The 13,419-nt window shown below is 43.2% G+C and overlaps 1 protein-coding gene across 1 annotated transcript in view; it reads left to right on the forward strand.

The window, feature by feature from the left end:
* LOC137256621 (autophagy-related protein 9A-like) overlaps nucleotides 1-13,419 on the forward strand; it is a 335,545-nt gene that overhangs the window by 59,617 nt on the left and 262,509 nt on the right. Inside the window, exons 4-5 of the mRNA XM_067794505.1 lie at nucleotides 4,156-4,299; nucleotides 12,408-12,543. Of these exons, the coding sequence (XP_067650606.1) occupies nucleotides 4,156-4,299; nucleotides 12,408-12,543 (280 nt within the window). The remainder of the gene's footprint in view (nucleotides 1-4,155; nucleotides 4,300-12,407; nucleotides 12,544-13,419) is intronic.

The raw sequence follows: 13,419 nt of genomic DNA on the forward strand, positions 1-13,419 counted from the left end.
TTTTACATTAAGACCCTAGGAGGACCTGGTCCTCTGCCTCCATTGTGTATACTACTTTCTCACTCCGACGTACCAATGTAGCCAGTGATTATTGTAAATACAGTGTAAAAACATTTGGTAATTTGACAGTCAAGAGAGTTGGTTGGATAATGCGACTGTAAACAATCACTCATGGGTGGTAATTACCATGTATCTTACTGGCTGCTTGACACCAATGTCAGTGAACTTCACATAGGTTAATTACAAACACAAGATAATTAATTGAGACAATTCAATCAAGAAATACAATAGGATGAAGTGTATTAAATGCTTACAACTGACCTGAGTTTTCATCATAAGATGTTTGTCATGAGTACCCCACCAGCTAAGAGCCCAAGTAGAAATTATGCCATTGATGAAGAAAGAAATATGCCTTTTGAAGAAAGACAAACCCCAGACAACACAAGTCATCACCTTTGCCAAGCAGAAGTTTGATGTGAAGATTGGACGATCAACCCCATCTGATATCCTGAAGCAGTCTGCAAAGAGGTTGAGCGTCTCTACGACTGATTTCAATGCTACAAGAGCTAGAAAACCCCTGCAGGAGGATGTTGAAAAGGTGTGATTTTTACGGTTTGCTGATGTTAGGAGTAGGTCCATTCAGTGAACGATGAACTGTCAAGAGAACAGGCTAAGATTCTAGGGAAATTAGGAGTTACTCACTTTGCCTACACTAGTGGATGGGTGACCAGATTCAGGCAGAGATATGGAATTAAGATGGTGATCGCTGTTGATGCAGGAGGAGAAAAATTGCAGAAAATCCTATCAGAATACAAACTGTGTGACTTCTGACAAACATGTGATCCTAATTCAGTGTGTCACTGGTATGCAAACGGGAAGGCTTGGATGACTGCACTGACCTTCAAAGACTAGCTTGTGAAGTCTGACAGGCATGTGCGCACACAGCGTCGACATATGATAGTATAGTTAGACAATGTCCCTTCCCTTGCCCCTGTGGATCCAACCAACATCAAGCTTGATTATCTGCCTCCCAATACAACATCCCATTTTCGGCCCCTAGATGCCGGAATAATAAAGAAGCAACAGATGAAATTTCATCATGACAGCGCCAGCACATACACGCCTTTACGCCTTTACCACAGAACATTAAACAAGCCCAACTGTTCATTTGATCAGCGTGGAGAGCTGTGGAGCAATCAACAGTTATCAACTGCTAGCACCACACGAAAATCCTGTCACCTAGGGACAGCCAGATCATCCCTGAAAATGAACCACTTGAAGATGTCCATGATCTACAAGACATGCTTGACAAGCTCTACCCAGACGCACATGTACTGTCAGAGAATTCATGGAATATGACTCAAACCTACCATGTGAGGAAGCCTTGACTGAAGATATATCAACAAGATTGTCCAGCCTACGTGTACTGTAGATGAAGAAATAAGCACTGAAATAGACCAGACACCTGATCCAGCAGTTCCCTAGCTATCTGAGGCCAAAGCATCGTTGAACACATTGCAAACTTTTCTAACACACCACTTAGATGTGTTTGATGTTAGTGACCTCGACTTCCTTGGCAGTTTGAAAGATAAATTGCTGAAGACCTCCACAAAAAAAATTAACAACAAAAAAACGTTAAAGACTTTTTTAAGTTATAAATTATTGTTTACCAGAAATCTGTATGTTAGTGTAGAAGCAGTTGTATGAAAACAGGAACACATTCAACATCCAGGTAAAAATGGCAGCTGATGCGTGAGAACACCATGAGTTCTGTGCCAGTGTATACTAAATACAAAAATTAAGGGAACCCCGGATTCAATATATAGTAAACATGACTACTGTATCTGAACTCAGAACATTATCCACTGGAAACTGAGTCATGTTTAACTTCAAGGTCAACTGTACATGATGCACGTGCATTGCTTTTTGCACGTGCGAGTAAGCATATAAAATTCATGGCGTCATTGAGTCTCTCTCACTGGAAAAAATGCCACCAAAACTTTACATGACAAATGCACAGAAATGGCAAGCAGTAAGCATGACAGAGGGCGGGCAGTCCTAGAATCGTGTAGCACAGTTTTTCAGGCAATCAAAGAGCGTCATTTCACGTCTCATCAATGTCTACTGTCAAATGGGTAATGTGAAAGTCAGACCTGGTCATGTACGACGTCGTAAAACCATACCAAGACAAGACACACTCCTGAGGACTACTGCTCTGAGGAACAGATTTGTCACTGCTCCAGCACTGAAAACTGAGTTCTTTAGAGCCACAGGTGTGCAGAATTCCAACTCTAAGGTACGCAGTAGGCTCCGTGACAGAGGTCTCAAATCAAGACGTCCATTCAAAGGCGTGGCCATGGCAGCTAATCACGGGTGTATCCGTTTACAGTAGGCTGAAGAACGTCACAGGCTTGGTCACCGTTACCGGAGAAATTTGATGTTCAGCAATGAGTCCCGCTTTTGTTTAAGGTTCACAGACGGACCTATCCGTGTATGGTGACGTCGAGGGGAGTGTTATTGTGGTAACACTGTACAAGAACACAATTCTTACGGTGGGGGGTCTGTCATGGAATCTCATTCAACAGGAGGACAGATTTGGTCATTGTCCATGGAAATCTGACAGGTCAACGCTATGTTGATGAAATTTTGCTGCCCCATGTTGTTCCATTTGCTCAAAGAGCTGGTTGAAACTTCGTCTTCAAGGACAATAATGCTTGTCCTCACAGGGCTAGAGTTGCAGTTGACTTTCTGCAACACCAAGCCATTGCAATGTTGCCATAGCCTGCCAAATCCCCAGATCTGTCCCCTATTGAACATTTGTGGGACATTTTAGGGTGAAGAGTCTGTTGCATGGATCCCGCACCAGCCAATCTTGTCATTACAGCGAGAGTGGGGCTTGATTCCAAGGGCGACAATTTGGCGATTGGTGTCCAACATGCCGTCATGGTGTCAAGCTTGTGTGGCTGCACGAGATGGACACACTCGCTACTAAGTCTATCGAAGCAGCTTTCAAATTGTGACCAATAATGAAATTAAACATGTTGAACAAAACCATGGGTTCCCTTAATTTTTGTCCTTAGTATAGTTATGATGTACATGTGCATGTAGATATGAACCTGATTGATTATATGATGTTATATATATGTTATGATAACAAGGATGTATTGTTATTGCTTTTTATTACTGTGAATATTTTTACATACAATGAAGATACAGCAATTTTAACCACTTAGTCCAAATCAACACTTACCTCTGATAACAAACGTTTTTGAATTGAGTTAGATGATAACCCCCACAAACTGATCTCTGAGCTGATCATTGAGCCCCTGTTCGAAATCACAGGGCTTTGTGAGTTGTCGAAGTGTAGCTAGATAGTCTGAAATAGTTCCATTTGGCCCTTGAAGTCAGTTAAGTAATCTGTGTTGTGAAATTACCACTGTTTTTGTTGCGAAATGTGCTGTCAAAACAGCAACTAATTCAGGCAAAGTATTTGTAAAGGGTTTCACTAGGGACAATAAATTTAAACTCCTGAGTAATCCAAAAGTTTTCCCCACAACAATCGCTTGGAAAGCATTTACTCGATTATCTTCGTCAATGATGTTTACACTGAGGTACGCTATCAGCCGCCCAGAGTAGACGTACCACAAACTGTTTACTCTGTTGAATGGCTCAATATTGCTGATAGCAGCCATCTTTGAATATTTGGATGCACATAGACCAGAAAACTCCTCCTCACCAATTACGTTGTGTTCTTACTTTGGCAGAACAGAAACTACAGAACACGTCCTGAATCTTTACTGAATTACTTCACAAGAGTGATACAAGGGGATGTAACTCACATTTCAGCCTAACCTCGTAACTATCATCAGTATGCTACGCTATGCAAGATCTTATATTAAATAAAGATGCAGTTATGTTTGAATGTTATTTTTAGTTGTTTTGTTTCATATTTAGCTGACTACCAAGGTCCTGATTCAGATATCTGAATTATTCATTTGTCCAAACAATTCAATAAGAAAACCCAAAGTGTTTGAATAGACGAGATCTGACTGTAGTTACTTTCAGATTTTATTTTGTAACAGTAAGTGTTTATGCTTTATACTTTGTCTAGTCATGATAAATAATTATAAATTCTTTCCCCTTTTGCTTTTTCAGGCAGTTTGTGTTTGTGGTTGTGTTTTCAACATTCCTGATTGAGTGCGTAAACTATGATGTTTTGTTTGCAAACATCGCATACAACCATACTCACAAGGTGACGATACCTGAAGCGATCTACCCAGTCCACCAGTGCTTCCAGAGGTAGGACTGTACCTAGTCTATTTTAGAAAAGGTATAAGATGGCTTCTGGTTTGAAATTACCCATCTTTTAATATTTGGCCTCCTTTCCAGACCTGGAGAAAGAATCAGAGAATTCTAAAAATAAAAGAAAACTCTTAGTTAAACTGTTTTAGTAACAACAAGCCCTGGGAATTACATGTAGAATCATAAAGACAGTGATGAAACTAATAAGAAAATTTAGAAACATTATCTCAGAATCCACAAGGCATAGTAAACTGAGACTATTAAGACTTTGATTTTATATCTATCCTGCTACAACAGTGTCCAAATGTTTTCCTCGATAATCACAGACAGAATGAAAATTGACTCTGGCAGAAGATATGTTGTATTCTCCACAGAGAAATCTGCACTAATCACTTTGCTGCTTTATGGTTGAAATGTCTTCGTACCTTTGTAATGCCATGAACCCAACGTGAACCCCAACCACATTCATAAACCTGTATTATGATATATGTGCAAACTGGGATGGGATACCTGTCTGTCACATCTGATTCTTTTATGAAAAATAGTCTGGATGCATTTCAATGATATGGCTGAGGCTTTTTCACTTGTGTCAGCTACATTTAAACAATAATGTTAACTACATAAGATTAAATCACTGGACCATCTTACACCATCCAAAGTTATTTTTTCAAATGGACCTCATATTGATTTACATATGAAGCTGTCAAAACCGACATCTGTCCAGTCCTGCAAGTTGAACATTTGCATAACATCTCAGTCCCTCCTGTGGCTAAGCTGTCTTAATGAGTGCTGGTTTAGACAGCTTCCACTGTACAATGATCCTCACTACTGTAATGGAATTCAGTAACGAAAACTTTCTTTTGGAGCTTAAAGTGATATACAAATGCATACTTTATGAGATGACTTTGATAATGATTTTGGAAATTTTAACTATAATTTGTATATTTATATACTTATCCTATCTCACGATTTGCACTTCTCTCTCTTGCTTCGATGCTGAGTGGAACGAATTAGAACTTTCCTGTAGGCCTCTCTTGTCCATATGCCCGTGTTCCCTAGGCTGCTCTCCTTACAGGACGGGTCCCTTAGCCCATGCAGAGCATGCAGCATGCTCCCCTATCTACCCACGTGACTACCTCAGAGAGATCATTCTTTCTTGGAGCCCACGTCTAAATCTGTGTAGTGGGGAGGCTGGGTGGGCATACATCGCGTGAGATTGGATAAGTATATAAATATACAATTTATAGTTAAAATTTCCAAATTTTTAAACTTATCCTATCTCACGATTTGCACTTATCCCACGGTTGGACGGCGGGTAACAGATTACCCTATGTCTCAAAGCACTGACAGTATTACTGTGTAGGCTAAAGACAACCGTAGGTAGCAATGAACAAGAGAGGTCGCATTCAACTAGCATAGAACCTATACTAGTGGTGGGTTCTCCTGAACCCCTTGGCTTACTAGGCGCCATCGCTCCCAAGGAGTGGGTACTCCTGAGCAATGTGGTGTTCGGCCGCAACCCTCGCAAATGCAAGGAGACGCAACTAGGCGAGTCATGTCACTTCGTTGCGATTTATCAGAGTACCCCCGTAATTAAAGTCTTATGACTAGTAATCGGGCCCGTACCTGCTTCGAGACAGCCCCCCAGACCCCATCACAAAGAGGGGAAAAGGAAACTGAATCGGAAAGCTCACAAGTTTAACGTTCAGTACCAAAACAACACCAAATGGCTTCCACTACTTACCACAGTAAGACCACAAAGGTGTGCTAAGGAACTTAGGAGCTATGAACGCTACGAAATCCGTAAAGGAAATCGGGAAGGACTCACTACACTGACGTGATTGCTTCGAGGAGTAGAGGTCAGCAAGCGAGATTGTTGAACTCTTCTACATCGAAAACACAGGATCTAGCTACTGTAGATCCGTATAGACACTAATAGCAATCACCCAATAAATTGAGTAAAGAGTTCAATTCCCAGAAGAATTCAGAACAAAACTCAGAAACAAAGTTCAAAATTTTATTCAGTATGTACACGAGAAAGAAAGCATAAACGCACTCTTCCTCATCTGCGTTGACGGGCCGATGACAGCTGCTGGGCCAAGACAAGGGGTCCGAACTGGTGAAGACCTTGGACATCAGTGACCGACAAATCCCTCAGATAATGCGAAGAAAACACTGTATCAGAGCGCCAAAAGCAACCCTCCATGATGGACGTCAAGGAACAGTTGCTGTGTAGAGCCATCGTAGACGCTAACGCACGGGTCTCATGAGGATTGGATGCTGCTGGGGGTGGCAGTCCAGCAAAAGCATACGCCCTCAGTATAGTTGCACGCATCCAAAAAGATAAGGTTGTTTGTGAAACCTCAGCCTTGGATGTAGATGACAGCTGGATGAATAGCCTCTTACGAAGACGACGGCGATCTAGGGAGGCAGCTAGGAAGATCCGTAGAGCTCTGACAGGGCAGAGAGATGAATCTTCCACATCATCAGGCCCAAGAATCGTTGACAAAGGAGGGATAGTAAAACGTCTATCTGGTTGTCCTGGTAACTGTTTTTTTGCGACAAAGTCCCAACGCAATCCCAGAAATACTCTGCCATGCCGTTTTCGTTCAAACTGCACGCGATTCACATCAAGTGCATGCAACTCTGAAATACGAGCCGCAGTAGCCAATGCTACTAAAAAGAAAGTTTTGAACGTTATCTGTTCAAACTCCTTATCATGTAATGGTTCATAGTCAGTGGACACTAAATGACGGAGGACAGCTGACAAATCCCATGCAGGAGGTCTGAACTTCCTGGACTGGTCAGCAAGCCTGCACGAGCGAAGCAGAGACTGGAGCTCGGGAGTAGTAGACACCTTTGTTCCAGTAGTTGTAGCAAGAACCGAATTAATGGCAGCCAAATAGGTTGACAATGTAGTACCTTTAAGCTTCCTCGTAGTTCGTAAATGCTGTAGAAATTCTGCAACGACTTGAGGTGATGCAGTGATGGGAGACATAATTCCCCTAATACCACAATAATGTTCAAATTTCTTCCATTTATTGTCATACAATGATCGAGTTGAAGTCCTGTGTGCAGAAGTTATAGCTGCAGCTACTCTCTGAGAGTAACCCTTGGCTCTCAGAGATTTCTGTAAATGCACCATACGTGCAGATTCAGGGTCTGTGGTGACCCGTGGTACACGTCTAAATGAGGATGACGAAGTAAGTCGTTGCGGGCGGGTAGCGGTACTGGATTCGGTTCTGCTAATTGCTTTAGATCGACGAACCAACTTCTTGCTGGCCAATAGGGTGCAACCAAGACCAGACGAATCTGGCTGGTTGTAAGTAACTTCTGAACAACCTTGGGAAGTAGAGCCGGGGGAGGAAACGCGTAGGCGTTCAGTCCCTCCCAAGATATTGCTATCGCATCGTGGTCCCACGCCTGAGGATCCGGAATAGGTGATACGAACCTTGGAAGCTGATGGTTGTACCGAGTGGCGAATAGATCTACTTCTGGTTGGGCTCTTGCCACAATGTGAAGAGAATCGATTAGGTGGTAAAACCGAAACGTCCACCGAAGCAGAGCTGCTGACCCTGTCGAGCCTTGATGGTTGATGTACCATACCACTGTTGAATTGTCCGATTGAATCAGTAGATGGGACGACTGGAGTTCTGTTGCCCAATGTTGAATGGCTAGAATGACCGCACTGAATTCCAACTCGTTGATGTGAAGGGTCTTTTCTGCGGATGACCACTGCCCGGCCACTCGATGATGAAGAAAGTGGGCACCCCAACCCTCGAGGGATGCGTTGACGAACAGGTGAAGAGTCGGTGTGAATGGCGCCATAGAGACTCCGGCGCAAACATTCTGTTCGTTGAGCCACCAACAAAGAACTGGCCGTAGCTGCTCTGGAAGACGAATCATCTCCCTGGGGTTGTCGTTCCGGATGTATGGGCACAAAAACATTTGGAGAGGGCGAAGTTGTAGTTGGCCCCTGTAAGTCAGTGCTTGTGCCGACGTTAACAACCCTAGTAACTCTTGCCATTGGCGGAGGGTTCTGGGTGAATTCAATGCTAGGGGTAGAATGCGCTGAATCTTGTCCCATCTGTCCTGAGGTACAAATAACATGCCCTGATGCGTGTCGAATATCGCCCCTATGAATTGTAATCTCCGAGTCGGTATTAATTCCGACTTCTCGTAATTCAGGAGCCACCCTAATTGCGTTAGCAACTTGATGGTGAACTGCCTGTGGAGATGAAGGACAACTGGATCCTGCTGAGCTTGAACACAGTCGTCGATGTAGCTCTCGAAAGTGATTCCCCGACAATGCAGGTAGCTTGTTATCGGTTTGGTTACCCGAGTAAAAAGCCATGGGGCCGTAGATATTCCAAATGGTAGTACCATCCACTGGTAATGACGTCCTTGGAACGTGAACCGAAGATACTTCCGGTGATCTGGATGTATTGGTATGTGAAAATAGGCATCTTGCAGGTCGAGGGAAATCAGATAGTCCCCTTTCTTCAAAATGGTGCGTAGCAGGTTGACTGACACCATCCGAAAGTGGGGTGGTGGTGACAGAAACCGGGCATTGAACTGTTTCATGTTGAATATCAAACGAAGTTTGTTTGAATTCTTTTTTGGCACCAGAAATATTGGGGAGTAGAACCCTGGAGTAACAATGAGTGGGTCGAGCTGTTCTACAGCATGCTTGTCCAGAAGTGTCTCTATGGTGGCCTGAAGAAGCAAACTTTGATCCGGAGGATAAGTGCGTTGAAGAGGAATGACTGTGAGAGGGGGATTCCCGACAAGCGGCATTGGATATCCGTGAGTGAGAATCGCCGAAACATATGGATCTCTGAGAATCTCCCAGTTGGGTGCAAACTTTCCTAATCTTCCGCCCACCGGTGAGTCGAAGATCGGGACTATTGGGGACGGTAGGACCAAGTCGGGCAGCAATCTCTGTGAGTCACTGCTTAGAGGTGCCACTTCCAATGTCGGGACCTGTCTTGGTGGGACGACGAGAGGCGCCACCCCGGGAAGGTTTTCTACTCCTGTTCCGTGTTTGGATAAAGGGTCTGTCACGAAAGCAGTCTTTCAAATCTGGGTTGGTTGGAGAGAAACGAGGCGTTCTGCGTTGTTTCAATGAACTTTGCAGCTGAGATTTCTGTATTTTCAGTAATTCAACAGAGACCTGAAAATGAGTGTCCTGATGCACCTTGTTTGAAACTTCTCCAATGTTACCACCAAACAGCATATCTGAGGAAAAAGGCTGTCTAAACAATTCAGCCTTGAAGCGTTCATCCCAAGATGAAATGTTGAGGGGGCCTCTCCTGCGCACTGCAAGTACGTACCCGAAAAAATGGGATAATTGGTCTAGAATGACCTGAAACTGGTCTAAGACCAATGCCATGCATCCCCTGATATAAGCATCTTGGTCAGTATATGCGTGATCAACAGCTACAGCAACAGCATCCACTGCCGAAATAGCACAATTGATAAAGGGTAGTGTGCGACGAATAGTCATATCCATATGTGCCAATTCCCTATCTTCCACAAAGAAAGGTGAAGCAGCGCGTTTGCCACATAGTGTAGAAATATCCTCGTCAACTGATGGAGATGAAGCCAACACAGAAAACCCATGGCCGTGAGCAATGGATGGCATAAACTTGGGTGAAGACAAACCATCCTTCACGCGTTTCAATTTCTTATACGCATCATCTAATGAACTTTTCATTTGCAGAATGCACCGTCGTGGTGGCAAGGTAATGGTCGATAGGTCTCTATTCTTCAGAGCATAAGACACACTAAGGTCATCCGGAGATCTGCTCACCGACAGCTGAAGCTTTTCAACAATCCAGGCAAGTACATGCAAAGGTTCTACTAAATCAAAACTACCCTCTGGGGTAGAAATATCCGAATTATTTGGAGAGGGTTGATGAGATACACCAGTGGAAGACTGGTTACCAGATGATGCAACTGGAACTGAACTTGACGTAGTCGAAGGTTGACATTGATTTCAAGCTACTGTAATAGCCCGAAGCATTGTATTTAGATCTGGCCCTTGAGAGGAATCCTGATTAGGATTCCATGATTCAGGCAGAATTGTCGCCCCCGTCATATGATCCGAATCAGTTTGACGTGAAGGAGAGCGACGGTCCCTGGAACTATACCGGCATCTGGATGGGGAGCGAACTGGTGAAATCAAACGAACCATAGCATGTTGACTAGTCGGGGAGACAGAAGGATGGGATGACCTAACCCGATCTGGCGATTTGGATCGATTAGTAGAGCCTGACCTACCATCCCGATGGGATGATCTTGAGCGAGCAGGTGAACCTGAACGCTGAAGTGATCCAGTCCGGGAAACACCCCCAGAACGCTGATGCGAATCACATAAGTGGCGTGAATTGGGATGAGCTGACGAATCAAATTGATGAGGCAAACCAGTTCGTGTACTTGAATCAATTCGATTCCATGACTCACTTTGTCTAGAAGCCGTGGTTTGAGACCCAACCCGTTCACCCAAACCTGTACATGGTGAATTGAAACGGCCATGTGAATTGATTCTATCTGGTGAATTGATTCGACCATGTGAACTGATTCGATGTGGTGAATTGATTCGGCCTGGTGAATTGATTCGATCTGGTGAATTGATTCGGCCTGGTGAATCAGTTTGGCGACGTGAATCCAAACGGGAGGAAGTGCCGATACCACCATTTGAATCAATACGTGTTTTAGTATGATCAATAGAAACAGACTGACGACCAACGCCACTCTGCTGGGGTGAACATGACCGTTCAGTCGATCTACGAGATGGATTCGCGACAAACCTATCAGACGATCTAGACCTACTAGAACTTGAACGTTCCAACGAAAGAGATCGATGAATCGAACGTGATCGCCTTGAATGACTTGGAGAAACGGAATTATTTTGTAATGCAGGTGATCGGTGAACCAAAGCGGCTGTTGTCACGTTTTGAGACGAACCAGAGGCCCTAGAAACCAAGAGAGTAGACCGCAGATCAGAGGAGACAGTAGATACTAAAGGATTATCCATAACAACTACCCTAGAGCCGGCCTGAGACGTTGATCCAGGTGAAGAATGCGTCCCCAAAAGCTTCCGAACATCTTCCGAAAGGTAAGAATCTGAAGAAGTGTCCAAAAAATCCTCCGCCTCGGAGAGCGGGGATTTCAAACGACGAGGGGTGAGGGTAGGACAATCCAGGCGTGGTTTCTTGGTAGGAGTGGGGCCTTGGTCAGCAGATGCATTCCTAGCTCTATCTGCAATCCTACGAGCACAAACCCGCTTATAAGCCTTGAAATCTTCAGTTGATAAACCTGCACACTTCTCACAACGTTTCTCCCAAGAACATTGACCCACACAATCAACACACGATATGTGTGGGTCCAAAGTAGAAAAAATAGTTTTACACTGAGCGCAAAACTTACGCTTCTTGTTCGGAGGATCTGTTTTCCTCATAATACAAAACAACTCAAACTCTATACAAGAACTAAGATACGTCCACTCTGTCGTGCGACAAGAAGAAGAATGATCTCTCTGAGGTAGTCACGTGGGTAGATAGGGGAGCATGCTGCATGCTCTGCATGGGCTAAGGGACCCGTCCTGTAAGGAGAGCAGCCTAGGGAACACGGGCATATGGACAAGAGAGGCCTACAGGAAAGTTCTAATTCGTTCCACTCAGCGTCGAAGCAAGAGAGAGAAGTGCAAATCGTGAGATAGGATAAGTTTAAAAATATGTATTGGTGAGGTCAGCTGACAAATGCTTACTGAAATTTAAATTGTTGATGTATTGCCTTTTTAGGGCATTCAGGAAATGGTAGTGGTTCATCTGACTTTGGTTTTGGATGTGATGTCAGCACCTTATTTGTATAAAATTTGTTTTAGAATTAAAGATACAGACCTGCAAAACATTTTTCTTTAACTTTTAACCAGAGACATATGTATCCAACACTAATAAAACAGGACAATGTGTGTGTGTTCCTGCATCTTTGTTTTTGAAGTCATTTGTAGTAATGCTTTGTAAATTTGACAGTTGCAGCAAACTATTGTAGGCCTTGTATTGAAGAAGTTGATACTTCAATTTTCTTCTGTTCTGTTTCAGGTTTGACTTTTTCATCATAGTGTGTCTGGTCATTGCATCCATTTTCTGGGTATTCAGGCTGATCAAAGTGGTGTACAACATCTTTAAGTATCTGGAGATTCGGTCTTTTTATCTGTCAGCACTCAAAATATCAACAGTGAGTAGATTCAGATGTTGATCCAACATATCATATGTTATATCTAACAACTTATCTATTGAATGATATTGCCATGAATATCATTTCTACTTAAACAAACTTAATAATAATAGTAAAATTTTACATAAACATTTAATTCTTAAAAATTATCCTATCGCAAGTATTGTACTCTCTCTCTTATGTTGACCACAGAGAGTGAACACGCTTTTTAAGTTGAAGAAGGTTCAAGGCCTCCTCGAGTCCCAAACTTTCCCCTGGCCAGATCTTCCTCTGGGAAAGTTTGTCGTAAGCCAAACTTTGCCCACCCTAAAATCAATTTAAAGGCTTCTTCTTTCCCACTTTAGACCCCGCGAAAAAGTTAGAAACTATAGTTGGCAATTAAACCACTCAGCCAGGTACAACGATATATCATCGACACTTGGCATGAAATGCCAGCAAAAGGGGTCATCTCATGTTGGGGTCATCTCTATTGATCAACACCTATCATGTCTTTCTTTCATAAGGTTCATGTTGATGCATGTAAAAGAGTATGATACCCATAGAAAAGCATAAATCAGACGTATTAAGTGTCTCAAAATATACAGATGGCATGATGACCTGAAGATCGAAAGTACTGGATACTACTGGTAAACACATATAAGATGATCCACGACCTGACAAATGACCGCAATTTGCATACTTGGGTATGCCCCACAGAACGATCCACTTGAAACAACAGGGAGACAGGTTGTCTGATAAATATAAAGAAGTTCATTTTCCCCGTGTGTTTCATGCATGAATTGTTATAGCACACTCAATTTGGGAACAGGTACAATCCCAGCGAATTGAATCAACACAATATACTGAGCAAATGTGTTTAGGACCACCGATCCATTT

The sequence above is a fragment of the Haliotis asinina genome, chromosome 11 (genome assembly GCF_037392515.1).
Source record: "Haliotis asinina isolate JCU_RB_2024 chromosome 11, JCU_Hal_asi_v2, whole genome shotgun sequence".
NCBI classification, from domain to species: domain Eukaryota; kingdom Metazoa; phylum Mollusca; class Gastropoda; order Lepetellida; family Haliotidae; genus Haliotis; species Haliotis asinina.